Source organism: Erinaceus europaeus, chromosome 8, assembly GCF_950295315.1.
Source record: "Erinaceus europaeus chromosome 8, mEriEur2.1, whole genome shotgun sequence".
NCBI classification, from domain to species: domain Eukaryota; kingdom Metazoa; phylum Chordata; class Mammalia; order Eulipotyphla; family Erinaceidae; genus Erinaceus; species Erinaceus europaeus.
In genome coordinates, this window is record NC_080169.1 from 99,883,347 (window position 1) to 99,903,734 (window position 20,388).

Below are 20,388 nucleotides of genomic sequence, written 5' to 3' on the forward strand. Positions count from 1 at the left end.
CTCTATTTACAAAAAAATAAAAATAAAAAAGGCGCCTTGTTTCTACAGTTAAATGCAAGTTCTAAAATAGGTCGGTGGCGCACTTGTTTGAGTGCACGTTATTATGTTCAAGGACTCAGGTTCAAGCTCCTGGTCCCCACCTGCAGGTGAAAGCCTCACCAGCGGTGAAGCAGGTGCCCCTCCCCTCAAGCCTCGATTTCTTTCTGTCTGTCTCTATCCAATAAACAATAAATCAATAAAATATATTTTCAAATGCAAATCCTCAAGTTCTTTAAGGATGTCGTGCCAATGCACACCCCAGGATTTCAGAAAGAGATGCTAAACTGAATTAAATCTTCTCTCTCTCTCTTTCTCTCACTGAAGCTTATGTACTAGTTGAGAATGGTAGCTGAAATGCAATAGCCAGTTTGCTTGTAAAAGGTTAATAAAGGGGGGTCGGTCGGTCGGGCGGTGGCGCAGTGGGTATAAGCGCATGTGGCGCAAAGCGCTGGGACCGGAGTAAGGATCCCGGTTCGAGCCCCCAGCTCCCCACCTGCAGGGGAGTCGCTTCACAGGCGGTGAAGCAAGTCTGCAGGTGTCTTTCTCTCGCCTTCTCTGTCTTCCCCTCCTCTCTCCATTTCTCTCTGTCCTATCCAACAACGAATTGCGTCAACAAGGGCAATAATAATGACCACAACGAAGCTACAACAAGGGCAACAAAAGGGGGGGGGGAAATGGCCTCCAGGAGCGGTGGATTCATGGTGCAGGCACCGAGCCTAGCAATAACCCTGGAGGAGGAAAAAAAAAAAGTTAATAAAGCCATCAAAACAGAGGAGTGCGAGAGGTTGCAGGGGGCCTGGCAGAGTCCGTGGTGTGCCACCCATCCAAAAGCAACTTGCAAAAGTTGCTCAGGTCAAGTCCATTGTCAGTTGGGCCCTGGGTGCAGGTGGTAACCGCTGCGGGGAGTGTGTGTGTGTGTGTGTGTGGGGGGGTTCCAACCAGGAGACTGCGCACAGTGCAGGCAAAGGAGAGAGGACAAGCAAAGCCAGCAGAGCAGCAGAAACTCCAAGGCCATCGTCTCTTCGCACATTGCAGAGTCTGTCGCTGGAAACCACTGCTCAGAGTCCACGCAAGTCTTGTCGGGGGCTACACTCAGAAGTCCAGACACCTGCTCCCACAGGTCACAGCGGCCGTCGCGTCTCTGAGGTCCTCTCACAAACACCGGCCCCTGAGGAAAGGGAGAAGCGAGAACCCCCAAAACTTGGCGCTTCTCCACGGGGCCCCAGTACCAGTTAGAAGATCCAACCAAGCGCAGTCAAGATGGGGGCTTTGGGGAGGCAGGTGGGGAAGCAGTAGGAACTCCTCCTAATCTTCCCCACCATGGAGTTAGTCTTCCTCCTGCAGAGCCACGATCCTCAGCGCAGTTCTCAGACGCGCCCCTGGGTCCCCCCGAAACGCCAGGTCGCTGTTTGCACCCACCTTTTGCTCCGGCGCACGGCGCGGAGGCGGGAGACGTGCAGGGCGCCCCCAAACTCAGGCTTCCAAGAGCGACCGGGAGCCTGGGCCGCCGGCGCTCCTCCCCCCCGGGCATCCCCTCCCCTCGGCTCCCCTCCTTCGGCCGGTCCCTCCCCCAGCGGCGGGAGGGGGTGTGTGTGGGGCGGGCGGGCTTGGCTCCGCGCGGCCCGAGCATTCCAGAGAGCCGAGCGAACTCCAGCAACAAAGGAGCCGGGGAGTCGGCGGGCAGAAGTGGGGGGCTGCGGCGCTCCAGGGCCAAGGCGGCTGCTGGGCCGCTGGGGCGGAGCCGGGAAGCAAGCCCCGCACCCCGGCCCGGGCCTGGCTCCCCTCTTCGGGGCGGAGAGCTAACTTATTATTATTTTTTTATTTGATGGTGGAAGTGGGCATGGGACTGGCTATCCGGGGCCCTGGGGGCCCCCGGGGTTAAAGGCAACTCGGGGGCAGGGAGTTGCGCGCCCCGGCCCTGGGCCTCCGCCGCCCAACATGGGGCCCGGGTTCCAAAGTTGGCGAAGTTGGGCGCGCAGGGCCCGGGGCGCGCGGGGCGTCCTGAGGGGCCCGGACACAGGCTCGCGGGGAGCACTGGTGGCCTGAGGCGCCTCCGCCGCCCCAGAGGTGCCGCGCGGGGCTGGGGGAGCTCCGGGGAAGGGGCGGGGGCGCGGGGGCTTCTGCTGAGTTGGCGGGTTTGGCCATGGCCGCTGCCCGCCCGGCGCGGGGGATGGAGCACCAGCTCCTGGGGCTGCTGCAGCTGCTGCTGCTGCTCCTGCTGTTGGAGAACCCCGGGCGGGGGGCGGCCTGGAGCGGCAATGCAACCGGACCTGGGCCTCGGGGCGCGGGCGGGAGCGGCCGGAGGAGCGCGGCGGCAGGGACCGGCCCGCCACCGCTGCTGAGCCATTGCGGCCGGGCCGCCCCCTGCGAGGCGCTGCGCTACAACGTGTGTCTGGGCTCGGCGCTGCCCTACGCCGCCACCTCCACGCTGCTGGCCGGGGACTCGGACTCCCAGGAGGAGGCGCACGGCAAGCTCGTGCTCTGGTCCGGTGAGCGCGAGGGAGCCATCTGGGGGAACCTGGGGCTCGGGGGGGTGTTTTGGGGTGTTTGGGGGAGCTTCGAGGACACTTGCAAAGAAGAGGCTTCGGCCCGAACTTTGCAGAAGGCGGGGGCCGCAACTTTGAGGCGGGTGGGTGGGTGATCCCCACGGAGTGCAGGGTGGGGGGTGAGGAAGTGGGTTCACAAAGGACCTGAGCTCCGAGGGGGAGCACTAGAGGCGGGGGGAGGGTTGGAGAGCGGGCAACTTTTGTTTTGTTTTGTTGTTGTTTCAAGAAGCTCCACTTGTAGAAGCGCCACCCTGGGGGAGACATCCTCGGGGCCTCCAGGAGAGGAGGTGTTTATAGCTAGGGGTGTCGGGGAGAGACTGGGAGATCGTCTCTTGGAGAACGAAAGGGAGGATGAGGCGAGATGAAGGCTGGTGGTGGTGGGGCTGAGTACAACTGGGAAGTAGCAGTCCCCCGCCCCCGCCTTGGTGATGAGTTATTAAGAGGTATCCAGAAAGTTCCGGAAATTTGTTTGGGGAGACAGGAAGTGCGGAGATTTCAGTTTGCTCATCTGAAGAATGGGGAGTCTGGTCCCGAGGTTGTGAAGGTAGAGGCTGTTGTCACAATTTGTGTATGTGTGTGTGTGTAGGTTGTGAAGGAAGAGGCTGTTGTCGCAACGTGTGTGTTCGTGTTCGTTCGTGTTCTTTGCACGTGGGGATCTTGGTTTGCACAGCCTGGGAACAACCAGCATTGGAGTGGTCATTAATATCCAGGGTGAGCTCTGCTGTGGGCGGGATGCTGGCAGAATCTGGAAAAACTCAGATTGAACTCAAAGATTGCATCCCTGACCCTTGATGGATAGATGATTGTTTCCACCCGACACCTTTTGTGGACAGATCCTGAAGGGTGTTGGGGAACAGAAGACTGGCCTTTACTCTTGAATAAAGAAAAGAAAACCAGAAGTCAGGAAGCATGGATGCTAATCTCGTTTTTTGGACAGGCCTGGGGTATCCTCCATTTCTCTTTTTCTTTTTTCTTTCCTTATTTATTAGAGATAGATACCAGAGCACTGCCCAGCCCTGGCTTTTGGTGGTGCTGGGAATTGAACATGGGACTTCAGAGCTTCAGGCATGAAAGTCTTTTGCTTTCCATGCTGTCTTCCCAGCCCCGTCTCAGTTTATTTTTATTTTTAATTAGAAACAGAGATGCAGAGAGAGAGAGAGAGAGACCACAGCACCAGAGCTCCCTGTAATGTGATGAGCACTGGGCTTGAACCTGGATTGCACACTTGCCAAAGTCGCCACTATCCAAATGAGATATCTGGCTGCCCCCTCTCAAGTCTCCCCAGTTGGGGAGGTAAGGCTTCTGCTGGGGGGAGTACCTGAGTGCATGTAAGCTACCTCTTATTGGCCTCAAGAGTTTTGAGTCCTTGTGGGATGGGAGAGAAAGACACACCATTCCCTGCTTGGTATAGACATTGGAGGAGGAACTTGGAGGCTGGTACCCACGTTGGCCCACTCTCTTTTCCTTTGTGTATTTGGGGTCCTAAAGTCAGCACTTAAGGGGGCTGGTGAGATAGGTTACTTGGATAGTTCGCTGCTTTGTCGTGTGCACAACCCAGATTCAAGCCCAGCCTCCAGCACATGAAAGGAATATTCGGTGCAGTGGTCTCTTTCACTCTCTCTGCCTCTCTACCTGTCTCTCTAAAAAAGGAAAATAAAATCCAAATAAAGTCAGCACTTAAGGAACTGTGTAATCAGCAGTAACTTTAAGAAAAAAAATTAGGGGGGTCTGGTGGTAGCGCAGTGGGTTAAGCGCAGATGGTGCCAAGCACAATGGACCCGACATAAGGATCCAGCTTCCAGCCCCCGGCTCCCCACCTGCAGGGGAGTCACTTCACAGGCGGTGAAGCAGGTCTGCAGGTGTTTATCTTTCTCCCTCTCTGTCTTCCCCTCTTCTCTCCATTTCTCTCTGTCCTATCCAACAATGACGACATCAATAACTACAACAATAAAACAAAGGCAACAAAAGGGAAAATAAATAAATATTTGAAAAAAAATTTAAAAATCTATAGGGAGTCGGGCGGTAGTGCAGCAGGTTAAGCGCTCATGGCACAAAGCGCAGGGGCAGGCTAAAGATCCTGGTTCGAACCCGGCTCCCCACCTGCACGGGAGTCGCTCACAGGCGGTGAAGCAGGTCTGCAGGTGTTTATCTTTCTCCCTCTCTGTCTTCCCCTCCTCTCTCCATTTCTCTCTGTCCTATCTAACAACAACGACATCAATAACAACAATAATAACAACAACAACAAAAACAAGGACAACAAAAGGGAAAATAAATAAATATAGATTTTTTTTAATCTATAATTTATGAAGAAGGAGGTGACATAGTGGCTGGCTAAAGCATTGGACTCTCAAGAATGAGGTTCCAAGTTTAATATCTGACAGTGCATGTACCAGAGTGATGCTCTGGTTCTCTCTCTCTCTCCACCTATCTCTCTCACTAATAAGTAAATAAAATCTTTTTAAAAACCCATGATTGGAGCTAGTTGGTGGTTCACCTGGTGCACAAGGACGCGGGTTCAAGCCCCTGGTCCTCACCTGCAGAGGGAGAGCTTCACAAGTGGTGAAGCAGAGCTGCAGGTGTCTCTCTGCCTCTCTCCCTCTCCCCTTCTTAATTTCTCTCTGTTTCTATGCAGTAAGAAATAATAAAGATCAAAATTTTAAAAATAAAATAAAAATAAAACCCCATAATTTATTTTCTGATAAGAGCTATGTGATTCTGCAGATATAAACCAGTTCTGAGCTGCTCACACCAGAGAGAGTTTCCTTCCCTTATTCACTTTGTGGGATGTGCTTATTTCACTCATGTAGGATGCTGCCGTACTGTGTAAGTACCGCGCGCTAACCGGTTGCGCTACTGGAGCTCCAAGGATGCTGCTTACTGTCATTACCATCAGATCGAGGAGAACAAGTGGAGCCTGCTTTGACTTCTTAGAAAGCGCCTGCCAAGCAGACAAAAGTGCTTGGAGCTCGTAGGGAGACAGCTCAGCCAGTGGAGCACAGCCTTGCATGCATGAGGCTTCAGGTTTGATCCTTGGCACACTACATGTGCCAGAACAGTACTCTGGACTCTTAGTCTCTCATGAAATAATTAAAGAAACCCCTTTCCCTCTGAGATTTTATTTCTGATTTTAAATAAGTTTTTAAATTTATTGTTTGTTTATTATTTGATAGTACAGAGAACAATTGAGAGGGAGAGAGACACACCTACAGACCTGCTTCACCGCTTGTGAAGCTTAAGATAGAGGAGGAGAGGGAGAGAAGTAGAGCATCACTGGCACATGGGAGGCTGGGAATTGAACTCAGGATCTTGTACTTCAGAGTCCAACACTATCTACTGTGCCACCTCTTGGGCCAATGTAAAATTTTTGTTTATGCCACCAGGCTTTTTCTCTGCTCAATTCCAATTCTACCACTCACCACTCCTGGTGGATTACTTATTGATTAATTTATTGACTTAAGCTGGAGGTGGTGATTGTGCAAAGTGAAGTAAGTAAATAGGTGAAGGACAAATACCTGATGGTTTTGCTCCTATGTATAATATAGAAGACTAAACCAAATGAATCTGCACAATAAAATTGAAAAAAAAAATAGCCAAACTGCCTCTTTCACTTTGTGAGAACTATGACAGTAATTATGGAGCCCAGAACTTTGGTGCAAGGTGATGTACATACACCATGTAAGGGTGTAAAACCATATCCCTGAACTCTTAAAATTGTGTAAAACTCTGTTAAGTCACTAATGAAAGGGGGGACAAGAGACAGAAGGTAAGAGAGGAGAGACACCACAGCACCGCTCCACCACTTATGAAGCTCTCATTTTGAGTAGTGCTCCCAAGTGGTTAATGGGGGTGTTGAGCCCAAGCTGGTGAGTATTATAAAGTGTGTACTCTGCAGGTGAGCTATTCCCTGCCCCCACACTATAAACTGTCTTTTAAGGGAGAAAGAGAGAGAAACTAGAGCACTGCTCTACCATTTTTCATGTGCCAGGGATCGAACCTGGAGCCTAACCTGTTCCAGTGCTCTTCTGTACTGATGAATCACATCCCGGCCCCTTCATCTGTAAACTTTTGGAAGTAGAGGCTTGTTCCTCTGCTCTTTGAAATCTCAGAGCCGAGGACACAGCTGTCACATGTCTTCATTCAGTTATGTGTGGGCAGGTGCTGGGCATGTCCAAGAGGAAATACAGACACACAAAACAGACAGCTCAGCAGGCTGCAGCCTTCCCTGGACAAGACAGTGTGAAGGACTAGACTAAGGAGTGAATACAGAAGGCCTTCAAGGGGCCAGGGAAGGTCCCAGAGGAACTAACCTTTAAGCCAGGCCCCAGGGAATAGAAATTATCTGGGTCAAGGAAGGGGGCTGTTGTGGTGGGGATGATGTTGAGTTGTGATGGGTTGGTATCTTTTTTTTATTCTGTTAATTATTTTTTAGAGATTTATTTATTTGTGAGAGAGAACCAGAGCATCACTTTGGCACATGCAACACTGAAGTTCAAACTCAGAACCTTGGTCTTGCAAGTCTCAATGTTTTATTCATTGTGCTACTTCCCTGGCCACTGGCCTGGCACTTTTAAAGAGTATTAGAATTTCACTTTTTTTTTTTTTAACCAGAGCACTCTAGCTTATGGTAGTCTGGGGGATTGAACCTGGGACTCAGGCATTACAGTTTGTTTGCATAACCATTATGCTATCTGTCCCCCCCAATAGTATTATAATTTCAATAAAGAACTGGGGAGAGAGCTCAGCCTAGTAGAACATCAGCTGGCCTGCCTGAGGCATCATCTTATGTCAGAGCTGAGCAGTGCTCTGCCCTCCCCACATTTTTCTCTCTCTCAAATATGTGTCTGTCTATCTACATATATGCCTTTGTTTCATTTTATTTTATAGCATTTCAGGGGAACTGGACCAAAGTGTCTGAGGGATAGAATTTAAGAGATAAGTAACCTGGAAGATTGGAAGTGTCGGACTCTCAAGGCTGAGGTCCTGTGTTCAATTCATAGCACCAAATATACCAGAATGATGCTCTCATTCTCTCAATCCTCTCCTCTTCCTCTCTCATTAAAAAAATAACAACCTTCCCTACACACACACACACACACACACACACACACACACACAAAACCTTTTTCTTTTAAAGAACTATAAGATATGATGGGAGTGGGGTGGGGGAGTATAGGGAGACAGCATAATGGTTATACAAAACACTTATGTGTGTGAGACTCTGAGGTCCAAGGTTTAATCCTCAGCACCACCGTAAGCCAGAATTGAGCAGTACTCTGGGCTCTGGCAGATTCTCTCTCTCCCTCTCATTAAAATAAATGAACAAATAAAATTTTTTAATTATCTTTATTTATTGAATAGAGACAGCTAGAAATCAAGGCAGGTAGGGGGTGATAGAGAGGGAGAGACAGAGAGACACCTGAAGCACTGCTTCACCACTTGCAAAGCTTTCCCCCTGCAGGTGGGGACTGGGGGCTCAAACCTGAGTCTTTGAGCACTGTAACATGTGCTCAACCAGGTACGCCACCACCTAGCCCCCAAATAAAGTGTTCTTAAAAGCTAACTATTTAATAGATGCCAAGCTAGGAACCAGATGGTGATGCATTTGGCAGAACACACACATTACCATGCACCAAGACTTGGGTTCAAGCCCTTGTCCCTAGCTGCGGGGGTTGGGGGGGGCTTCACAAGCAGTGAAAGTATGCTGAGTTTCCTTTTCTCTGTGTCTCTCTCCCTCTCTAGTTATCTGTCACCCTCTATAAAAATAAATAAATAAATAAACCACTGGACATGATGCAGTCATGCAGGCACTAAGTCCCAATGATAACCCTGGTAACAAAAAATAATATGATTTTTAAAAAGAAAGGTAAGTCCTGGGGGTTCAGAAAACAAAAGGATTCACACCCTATATTAAAGAGTTTGGATGTCATCCAGGAGATAATAAGAAAGCACTGAAGATTTCCAAGCAAGGGAGGGATGTAATCATCTCATTTTATTGTTTTTTAAATTTATTTATTCCCTTTTGTTGTCCTTGTTGCTTTTATTGCTGTAGTTATTATTGTTATAGATGTCATTATTGTTGGATGGGACAGAGAGATGGAGAGATGAGGGGAAGACTGAAAGGGGGAAAGACAGACACCTGCAGACCTGCTTCACAGCCTGTGAAGCAACGCCCTTGCAGGTAGGGAGCTAGGGGCCGGAACCGGGATCCTTAAGCTGGTCCTTGCTCTTTGTGCCACTTGCACATAACCTGCTGCGCTACCACCCGAGTCTAGTCATCTCATTTTAGATCTCTTTGGGGACTGACAAAATAGCTCACTTGGATAGTGTGCGGCCTTATCGTATGTATGGGAAGCATGCAGTCAGATAAGGAGGGGCTAGAATCTAAGTCCATACAGAAGTCAGGTCTTGGGGCCAGGTGGTGGCACACCTGGTTGAGCGCACATGTTATAATAAGCAAGGACCAGGTTCAAACCCCTGGTCCCCACCTATAGAGGGAAAGCTTGGCGAGTGGTTAAGCAAGGCTGCAGGTGTCTGTCTCTCTGTAACTTTCCTTTTCTGTCACCTTCCCTCTCAATTTCTGGCTGTCTCGATCTAATAAATAAAGAGAATAAAAATTATATATAAAAGGAAGAAGTCAGGTCTTGGTGGCTCAACTGGTTGAGCTTGGACTTGCATGCTTGGGGCTCCCAGTTCAATCCTCAGCACTGCATGTGCCAGAACTATGCTTTAACTTCTCAACCAGGTCTCATGTGAAACTCTTATATGTGTAAGTAAGATAATTTTTAAAAAATAACTCAGATGTTTTCTTTCATATGTGTGTGTGTATATTTTCTTTGCAGATTTGCTTCTTTAGAGGCTAGGGATATAGATGTAGTGCAGTGAGTAGGGCATTGGACTTGTAAGCATGAGGTTCCAAGTTCTATCTCGGGCATCCCATGTGCCAGAGTGATTTTCTGGTTTTCTCTTCCTCTATATCTAACCTTCTAAATATTTTATTTTATTATATATTGGATAGAGACAAATCGAGAGGAAGGAGGAGAAAGAGATCTGTAGCACTCCTTCATTGCTTGAACCTGGGGCTTTGCACATTGTAATGTGTGTACTTAACCAGGTGTGCCATCACCTGACTCCTAATAATTAAAATCGTTAAAAGTAATAATAAATAGTGCCCAGGTGATGGTACACCTGGTTAAGTACACACACTACAATGTGCAAAGCCCCAGGTCCCCACCGGCAGGGGGAAAGCTTCACGAGTGGTGGATCAGGGTTGCAGGTGTCTCTGTCTTCTCCATCCCTCTCAATTTTTCTCTGTGTTTATCCAATAACAAATAAATAAATAAATACATTTAAAACAGCAAGGGGCTGGATGGTGGGACACCAGGTTAAGCGCAAATAGTACGAAGCGCAAAGACCTGCTCAAGGATACTGGTCCCCAGCTCCCCACCTGCTGGGGGCGGTCACTTCACAAGTGATGAAGTGGGTCTGCAGGTGTCTTATCTTTCTCATTCCCTCTCTATCTTCCCCCTTCCATCTCAATTTCTGTCCTATCAAAAAGTTAAATAAAATGGTTATGGGAGCAGTGGATTCGTAGTGTAGGCACGGAGCCCCAGCAACAACCCTCGAGGCAAAAAAAAAAAAAGAATTAAAAAAAATTAAAACAACAGAAATAATAAAAATATAAATAAATAAACAGATTTGTTGTGACCCAGAAGGTGGCACAGTAGATAGATCATTGGATTCAAGCATAAAGTCCCCGGTTTGATCCCTAGTATCACATATGGCAGAGTGTCCCTCACCCCATGGCCCCACTAATAAATATAAAGCTTTTAAAAAGATTTGCTTATTTGGTAATGAGACACACACAGAATCAGAGCATTACTCTGGCACATTTGTAACTGGGGATTGAAGCCAGGGCCTTGACAGTTCAAGCCCTGTGCTTTCTCTCCAGCTGTTTTCCCAAGTCTTTTGAGTTTTCCGGACTTAGACATCTTCAGAAACTTTCCCCGTTCCACCTTGAAACAGCTCACCTAGCTATTCCAGGCCCTCTAGTCTCACGTAGCCAGACTGTGTCCACCTGCAGCCATATCTGGGTTGCTAAATGGGACAGCATAACTGTGAGCCTTTAGTGGAATGGGAGTGGGGGAAGAAATTAGACCCCTGAGAATCTGCACGTAGCCTTTGTGGCCTGCACTGCTGGGGGGGGGGGTGTGGCCCTGTCGTTCAGCCTGTGACAGCCAATGGGGAAGAGCGGGAAACTGGGAGGACTTTCTTTTTTTTTCTTTCTGGGAAAACGTTCTCAGTAAGATGGTGGTGATGGCAGGTTTATTTGTAGGGACAGAGCAGGAAAAATGCCAGAGATGACCCGAACTGCCCCTGCGGCTACAGACAGACTATGACCCACATAGTCAACGACTGCCACCTCTCCAGATTCAAAGGAGGTCTCGAAACTTTACATCAGGCTCAACCTGACGCTGTTGACTGGCTACGGAAGAAGGGCAAACGCTAGAAGAAGAAGAAAGGAAAAATGCCCTTAGAAATTGGTCTAGGAATCAGAACTGGTTAGAAACATTTGGGGAAGTATAAAAAAAAAAATAGAGAAAAATATGCAGGCACCCAAGTATTCATTTTTCTTTTTTAACTTAAATTTTTTTTCTCAGCTTTGGCTTATGGTGGGGCTAAGTATTGAACCTGTGACATCAGAGCCTCAGGTACTAAAGTCGTTTTGCATAAACATTATGCTATCTCCCCAGCCTTTGTTATTTTTTAATTTAATTTTATTTTCTATCAGAGCACAGTTAGCTTTGGATTTTGATGGGGCTGTGGGTTGAACATGGAACCTCAGAGCCTCAGGCATAAGTGTCTCTTTGCTTAGCTATTATGTTATTTCCCCAACCCTTTACTTCATGTTTTTTGAATTAAAATATATATATGAGAGAAGAGAGAGTGTACCAGAGTATCACCCTGACACACAGGACACCTGGGACCTGGAATCAAACTTGGACCTCACCCTGAGCTGCAGCTTTTTAATTAATTTTTAATTTTTATTTTTTTTTGCCCCCAGGGTTATTGCTGAGGCTTGGTGCCTGCATTACGAATCCACTGCTTCTGGAGGCTATTTTTTTCCCTTTTGTTGCCCTTGTTGTTTATCGTTGTTGTTGTTATTGTTGTTGCTATTGTTGTTGGATAGGGCAGACGGAAATCGAGAAAGTAGGGGAAGACAGAGAGGGAGAAAGATAGACACCTGCAAACCTGCTTCACCACTTGTGAAGCGTCCCCCCACTGCAGGTGGGGAACCGGAGGCTCAAACTGGGATCCTTATGTTTGCTTAACCCGCTGCACTACCACCCGGCCCCGAGCTGCAGTTTTGTTTTTTTTAATATTCCGGTTTGAGCCCCTGCAAGGGAGTCGCTTTACAAGCCGTGAAGCAGGTCTGCAAGTGTCTTTCTCTCTCCCTCTCTGTCTTCCTCTCCTCTCTCCATTTCCCTCGGTCTTATCCAACAATAATAACTACAACAATAAAAACACAAGGGCAACAAAAAAGGGAAATAAATAAATATTAATATAGAACGTGGATTCAACCAGGTGTGCCACCGCTTGGCAACTCTACTGGGTATGCCACTTCTCCCTCTCCTCCCCACTTCTTCTTCCTTCTTCTTTTCTCTCTCTCTTTTTATTTTATTTATTTATTTATTTATTTATTTTAAGGAGAGATACAGAGAGAGGGAAGAGAGACTAGAGCACTGCTCAGCTGTGGTTTATGGTGGTGAACCTGGGACCTTGGAGCCTCAAGCATGAGAGTCTTTTTGCATAACCATTATGCTGTCTCCCCAGGCCTTCCTCTCTCCTTGCCAGGGGGAATAACTGTTACTCCAAAGACCAGTGGCCTACAAGTGCTATGAACAACCATACATTGTAACATTTGTTCTCTACTATTCTGCCCCAAGTGTCCAAATACATTTTTGTTTCAGAGAGCTTTATGCTGATCTTTGGGTATACTTGTCTCTTTTTGCCACCACTGTAGCATCTTAAATACCATATCTTTATAGCTATGCACCCTGTAGGCAGCTTAGTAAAAGGATGGACCCCTTTAGAGAGGGAGAGAGACAGAGAGACACCTGCAGCACTGCTTCACCACTTGTGAAGTTTTCCCTCTGCAGGTGGGGACCAGGGGCTTGAACCTAGGTCCTTGTGCACTGTAATGTATGTGCTTAACCAGCTGTGCCACCACCTGGCCCTGCTTTTTTTTTTTTTTTTTTTACCAGAGCACTGCTCAGCTCTGCTTACGGTTACACATGGGAGTGAACTTGGGTTTTTGGAGTCTCAGGCATGAGAATCTATTTACATAACCATTATGTTATCACTGCCTACCCCCGTCAGTATCATTATAAAGACAAGAACAAAACTATGCCTTGTCCTTTCATTCCACTTCAGTTTTATTAAAAGTAAGGATAAGTGTCTCTGTGTTTAAAGGCCTTTGGGGTTTTCTCTGTGTAATCCCTTCTGCCTCTTTTTTGCTTATTTTTCTCAAGAATAGTAACATTATTACTGACTGTGGAGAACTTTATTCAAGTAGGGAAATTAACTCTTTAACTATGAAAAGCGTTCAAATATATTTTCACATACTCTTTTTAAAAAGTCAAATAATGGTGGTCAGGAGATGGATGGCGTAGTGGATAAACCATTGGACTCTCAAGCATGAGGTCCTAAGTTCAAGAGTTCAATCCCCGGCAGCACATGTACCAGAGTGATGTCAGGTTCTTTCTCTCTCGCCTATCTTTCTCATTAATAAATAAAATATAAAAAAATCAAATGATAGGGGCCAGGCGGTGGCGCATCTGGTTAAGCACATACATCACAGTGTGCAAGGACCCAGGTTCAGCCCTGCCCCCCCCACCTGTAGGGGAGAAGCTTCATGAGCAGTGAAGCAGGGCTGCAGGTGTCTCTGTCTCTATCTCCCCATCATCTCAATTTCTCTGTCTCTTTTCAATAATAAATTAATTAAATAAATCAAAATATTTAAAAATATACCTTACAAATAATAAACAATATTTTATTGGTTGCCCCACTGAATTTATCTTATGTCTTCTTTTTAAAAAATATTTATTACCTTTTTGTTGCCCTTGTTGTTTTATTGTTGTAGTTATTGTTGTTGGTGATGTTGTCGTTGTTGGATAGGACAGAGAGAAATGGAGAGAGGAGGGGAAAACAGAGAGGGGGAGAGAAAGATAGACACCTGCAGACCTGCTTCACCGCCTGTGAAGCGACTCCCCTGCAGGTGGGGAGCCGGGGGCTCGAACCAGGATCCTTCCTCAGGTCCTTGCGCTTTGCGCCACTTAGCGCATAACCCACTGCACTAGCGCCTGATTCCCATCTTATGTCTTCTTTAGATCTTTTTTCTTTTATGGCTTCTGGGTTTTGTCATACTTCAAAAGACTCTGCTCTAAAGTTTCAAAAGTCATTGCTGGGGGCGGGGGTGCTGGGCAGTAGCGCAGCGGGTTAAGCTCATTTGGAGCAAAGCACAAGGGCCAGTGTAAGGATCCCAGTTCCAGCCCTCAGCTCTCCACCTGCAGGGGGTTGCTTACCAAGCGGTGAAGCAGGTCTGCAGGTGTCTATCTTTCTCTCTTCCTCGCTGTCTTCCCCTCCTCTCTCGATTTCTCTTTCCTATCCAATAACAACAGCAGCTACGACAACAATAACAACTACAATAAGCACAAGGGCAACAAATGGGGAAAATATCCTCCAGGAGCAGTGGATTAAGTGCAGGCACCGAGCCCTAGCAATAATCCTGGAGGAAAAAGCCAAAAAAGTCATTGCCCAGGAGATGGCTTACTCAAGATTGTTATTTTATTTTATTTATTTATTTTCCATTTCTTTATACAGAGACAGAGAGAAGGAGAGAGGCCATAGCATTTCACTGTGGTGGGGACCGGGTTCAAATCTGGGTCATGCAATGGCAAAACAGCACACCATACAAGTGAGCTGTTTTTCAATTCTTGAATCTTTTGAGAGAGAGAGAGAGAGAGAAGGCGCACCTGGTTGAGTACACATGTTACAGTGCTCAAGGATCTGGGTTCGAGCCCTAGTCCCCACTTGCAGGGGGAAAGCTTTGCAAGTGGTGAAGCAGGGCTGCAGGTGTGTCTCTTTCTCTCTCCTTCTCTATCTCCTCTACCCTCTCAATTTCTGGCTGTCTCTATCCAATAAATAAAGATAATTAAAAAAAATTTTAAAGGGAGTTGGGCAGTAGTGCAGCAGGTTAAGCGCATGTGGTGCAAAGCACAAGGACCAGAGTAAGGATACTGGTTCGAGCCCCTGGCTCCCCATCTGCAGGGACGTCCCTTCACAGGTGGTGAAGCAGGTCTGCAGGTGTCTATCTTTCTCTGCTCCCTCTGTCTTCCCCTCCTCTCTCTATTTCTCTCGGTCCTATCCAACAACGACAACATCAGTAACAACAACAATAAACCAACAAGGGCAACAAAAGGGAATAAATAACGATTTTTTTTTTAATTTTAAAAAGGGAGTCGGGCGGTAGCGCAGCGGGTTAAGCGCAGGTGGCGCAAAGCGCAAAGACCTATGTAAGAATCCGGATTCGAGCCCCCCGCTCCCCACCTGCAGGGGAGTCACTTCACAAGCAGTGAAGCAGGTCTGCAGGTGTCTATCTTTCTCTCCCCCTCTCTGTCTTCCCCTCCTCTCTCCATTTCTCTATCCAACAACAACAGCAGTCATAACTACAACAATAAAACAACAAAGGCAGCAAAAGGGAATAAATAAGTCAATATTAAAAAGAATTTTTAAAAAAAGTGAGAGAGTATGTGTTGAAGAGACCATAGCACTGAAGCCTCCTCAGCTCCAGTGCAGTAGGGGCCGGGCTTGAACCTCAGTCATGTACATGACTAAGCAGGTGCACTATCCAGGTGAGTTATCTTGCTGCTCCCCACTCTCGGATTCTTTGGAACCTCTAACACAGTTTCTTGCCTTGGGAAACAACTGTTTCTAAAGTAGGGGGAGTGAAGGGGGTGGGATTGGTTGCACAGAGGGCAACAGGGTGGCAGCAGTCTGGGACTCCCATACCCGTTTCTCTCCTGCTACTAACGCCTTCCCTCCCTCTTCCCGGGACAGTCTTTTTTTTCTTCTCCATCTGATCTCCTGCTTCCTGTCTGGCTCTGGAGTACCTGACTACCTCTTCTTAAGCTCCTACCTCTCCTCCGTTTGGTAAGCGGGACTGGGTCCTGGACACTGGGAAGGGGGAACACTCCTAATGCTGGGGTGTGTCCCCAGTATCCCCTACCCCCAAATGGTCTTAAGGATTTGAGAATGTGACTCAGAAGCTGCCCCAGTCTGTTCCCTGGGGCAGTCGTCCGCATGTAGTGTCATGTATGCAGCCTGGTGCTTGTACAGGTCGTCTTCAGGGAGTTTGGGGATGGCCTTGTCCAATGGGCATTCATGCCTGACCTCTTGCCCCCCACCCCCCAGTTCAGACTCCAGATGGGTATATAGGGACAGTCCTGGGGTCCTGGGACAGTGTGTCTGTTTGCACCAAGGGACAGAATAAGGATTGTGGTTCTGTGCAGTCAAGTTTAGGTGGCCTAGGCATCAGGTGATTGACCTCTCCAAGGAATAGGGGGGAGAGAGGGCAGTAATAGGTGGCTCACCTGGCAGAGCAGTGTTACTATTCGAGAGGACCCAGGTTCAATCCTCAGGCCACCACGTGGGAGTGTGTGTGGGGGGGTGCTTCATGAGTGGTGCAGCAGTACTGCAGTGCCCCCCTTTTCTCCTCCAGGGTTATTGCTAGGGCTCAGTGCCTACACTAGGAATCCACTGCTCCTAGCAGCCATTTTTTTCTTTTTCTTTTCTTTTCTTTTACTGGATAGGACAGAGAGAGAAATTGAGAGAGGATGAGGAGATAGAGAGGGAAAGACACCTGCAGCCCTGCTTCACCACTTGTGAGCCGCACCCCCTGCTGTAGGTGGGGGTATGGGGGCTTGAACCCAGATCCTTGCACAGGTCCTTGAGCTTCATACTGTGTGTACTTAACCCGGTGAGCCACTGCCAGGCCACCACCTCTCCTCTATTTCTACCTCCCTCTCAGAAAATAGCCATGGAGTCAGTCATGCAGGCACTCCCCCCCCCCCCCCAATGATAACCCTGGTGGCAAAATAAAATCAACAAGGAAGGGAGGGGGGAGGAAAGAAGGAATGAAAAAAGAAAGAGGAAGAAAGAGAAAAAAAGGAGAAAAGAAACTTTGGGGCCAGGAGAGCACACAGGTTGCCAGCATGAGAATCCTGGTTCAAATCCTGTCACCACATGAAAGCCACTACACTGGAAAGCTTCATGAGCAGTGGAGTGGCGTTGTAGTGTCCTCTCACGGTCACTCCCTCCTTCTCAATCTCGCGCAGCCTGTAGCTAAATGAAATAAGAAACTTCTGGGAATGGTGAACTTATGAAGGCCCAGAGGCTGGCCCAGAGATAACCCTGGTAGCAAAAAATAAAAAAAGAAAGGGAACTTCACCAAGATAATGGATTTGAAGACACAGTGGCTGAAAAAGCAGCTGATCCCAGACAGTTGTGCAGTCTAATTCATCACCAGTGGTGGTCCTCAAGAATAAATAGGGAAGAGAAACTGGCTTGAGACCCCAGTCCTACTTCCCCCTCACCACCCAATTAGAGTCTCTCTTGTCATCATTGAAGTTTCACTGCTCCAGGATGATTTTTCAGACAGAGACAAAGACAAAGAAGCAGAGAGAGACCACAATACCAAAGCTTCCTTCATTGTGGGGACCAGTCTCGAACCCGGATCATGCACATGGCAAAGCAGCACACTATCCAAGTGAACTATTTTGTCAGGTGTGTGTGTGTGTGTGTGTGTGTGTGTGTGTGTATAACTGGGATTTCACACATGAACAGTTCCATCCTTCTGATCACCTTTTTCTATTCAAAGAGAAAGAGAGGCTGAAAAGGAAACATCACAGCAGCTAGGCTTCCTCTGTTACCACAGCACTTCTCTTGTGGTGCCAGAGCTCGAACCTGGGTCTTAGGCATGGCCTCTTCACACATTTTAACAGTCCCCAAAGGGGTTGTAGAGTGAGTCCAAGAGTACAGAGAAGTGCCCTGCTCCCAGGACCCCTGGGGTGCCAGAGACCCCTTGGGAGCAGGGGGTACAGCTGAGCTTGGGGTCAGAGTGGCTCTGGGTCTTCCTAACAGCGCCCCTTCTGTCACGCCCCAGGTCTGCGGAATGCGCCGCGCTGCTGGGCGGTGATCCAGCCGCTGCTGTGCGCGGTGTACATGCCCAAGTGCGAGGATGACCGCGTGGAGCTGCCCAGCCGCACCCTGTGCCAGGCCACCCGCGGGCCCTGCGCCATCGTGGAGAGGGAGCGCGGCTGGCCCGACTTCCTGCGCTGCACACCCGACCTTTTCCCCGAGGGCTGTCCGGTGAGTGTGTCGGGCGCGGGCTGGGCGGATGGCCTAGGACTTGCTCTCCTGGGTCTGCAAGGATGGGGCCCATAAGTCACACGTAAAACCAGGCCAACCTCTCAGATATGACCTGTTTATAAAAGATAGCTTGTAAAAAAAATTTTTTAAAAGGAGCCGGTAAGTGGCGCAGCGGGTTAAGCGCACATGGGGGAAAGCACATGGACAGGCATCAGGATCCTGGTTCGAGCCCTAGGCTCCCCACCTGCAGGGGGTCCACTTCACAGGCAGTGAAGTAGATCTGTAGGTGTCTGTCTTTCTCTCCCCCTTCTGTCTTCTCTCTCCACTTCTCTCTGTCATATCTAACAACAACAATAATAACAACAAATGATAATAAACAACAAGGGCAACAAAAGGGGAAAATTTAAAAAATAAAATTTCTTTAAAAAAAAAAGGGGGGAGTTGGGCGGTAGTGCAGCGGGTTTAGAGCACGTGGGGCAAAGCACAAGAACCAGCTTAAGGATCCCGGTTAGAGCCCAGGCTCCCCACCTGCAGGAGAGTCGCCTCACAGGTGGTGAAGCAGGTCTGCAGGTGTCTGTCTTTCTCTCCCCCTCTCTGTTTTACCCTCCCTCTCCATTTCTCTCTGTTGTCCTAACAACGACAACATCAATAACAACAACAATAATAACTACAACAACAATAACATTAGAAAAAACAAGGGAAAAAAAAGATAGCTTGTGGGGAGTCAGGCAGTGACAAACCAAGTTAAGCTCACATGGCACAAAGCCCAAGGACCCTCGCGGCTGGACCCCCCTGGCTCACCACCTGCAGGGTACTTGCTTCAGCTTCAAGTGGTGAAGCAGGTCTGCAGGTCAGGTGTCTATCTCTTCCTCTCTCTTCCTTTCATTTCTCAATTTCTCTCTTGTTAAAAAAACAACTAGGGACTGGGTAGTGGCGCACCTGGTTGAGCGCACATGATGCAGAGCGCAAGGACTCAGGTTCCAGCCCTTGGGCCCCCGCCTGCAGGGGGTAAGCTTCAAGAGTGGTGAAGCGGGGCTTCAGGTGTCTCTGTCCCTCTACCTCCCCATTCCTCTCAATTTCTCTGTCTCTACCCAATAATAAATAAATAAGTTTTTTTAAAAAATGGAAAAAATGGCCTCCAGGAGTAGTGGGTTTGTAGTGCAGGCACTGAATCCCAGCAATAACCCTGGAGACAAAAAAATAGATAACTTGTGGGGGCCGGGTAGTAGCACACCTAGGCGTGTTACCATGGGCAAGGACCTGATTTCAAGCCTCTGGTCTCCACCTGCAGACCACTTCACAAGCAGTCTCTCTTTCTCCCTCTTTTGTTTCTCCCTCTTTATTTCCTCCTTCCATCTCTGTTTCTCTCTGTCTCTACCCAAATAAAAAATAAAAAACAATTTTATCTCATTTATTTATTTTTAATTTATTTATAAAATGGAAATATTGACAAGACCATAGTATAAGAGGGGCAAAATTCCACACAATTTCCACTATAGCACCAGAGTTCCTTATCCCATCCCTTCCTTTGAAAGTTTCCCTTTTTTTTTTTTTTTTTTTTTTTTGCCTCCAGGGTTATTGCTGGGGCTTGGTGCCTGTACCAGGAATCTACTGCTCCTGGAGGCCATCCCCCACCCTCACCCCGCCCCTTTGTTGCCCTTGTTGTTTAAAAGTTTTCCTATTCTTTATCCCTCTGGGAGAATGGATCATTATGGGGTGCAGAAGGTGGAAGGTCTGGCTTCTATAATTGTTTCTCTGGTGAACATAGGTGTTGGCAGGTCACTCCATACTCCCAGCCTGTCTCTTTCTTTCCCTAGTAGAGCAGGGCTCTTTGAAGGTGGAGTTTATTTATTTTTATCAGAGCATGGATCAGCTCTGGCTTATGGTGGTGCAGGAGATTGAATCTGGGACTTCAGAGCCTCAGACATTAGAGTCTCTTTGCATAAGCATTATGCTGTCTACCCCAGCCACAGATAAAATATTAAAAACAAATAATGTTAACTTGTAGAGATCTGGGTGGTCCCAAACCCTATAAAGTGACCTGGTTGACTTGGGTTCAAGCTCCCAGTCCCCAGTTGCAGGGGGTAGCTTCATGGGTGGTGAAGCAGTGCTGCTGCAGGTATCTCTACTGTCTCTATCTCTGCCGCTGTCTCTCTCTCTTGCCTCCTGGGTTATTGCTGAGGCTCTGTGCCTGCATTACAAATCCACTGCTCCTGGAGGCTATTTTTTCCATTTTGTTGCCCTTGTTGTTTATCCTTGTTGTTACTGTTGGCTAAGACAGAGAGAAATGGAGAGAGGAGGGGAGGACAGAGGGGGAGAGAAAGACAGACACCTATAGACCTGCTTCACTGCTTGTAAAGTGACTCCCAGGTGGGGA

General features: G+C 48.1%; 1 protein-coding gene across 2 annotated transcripts in view; it reads left to right on the plus strand.

Annotated features, from left to right (window-relative positions):
• The first annotated feature begins 1,641 nt into the window (after nucleotides 1–1,641).
• SMO (smoothened, frizzled class receptor) overlaps nucleotides 1,642–20,388 on the plus strand; it is a 42,885-nt gene continuing 24,138 nt past the window's right edge. For both annotated transcript variants that reach the window (XM_007524191.3, XM_060196542.1), the window contains exons 1-2: nucleotides 1,642–2,528; nucleotides 17,806–18,011. In XM_007524191.3, coding sequence (XP_007524253.1) covers nucleotides 2,183–2,528; nucleotides 17,806–18,011 — 552 coding nt within the window. In that variant the 5' untranslated portion in view covers nucleotides 1,642–2,182. The remainder of the gene's footprint in view (nucleotides 2,529–17,805; nucleotides 18,012–20,388) is intronic.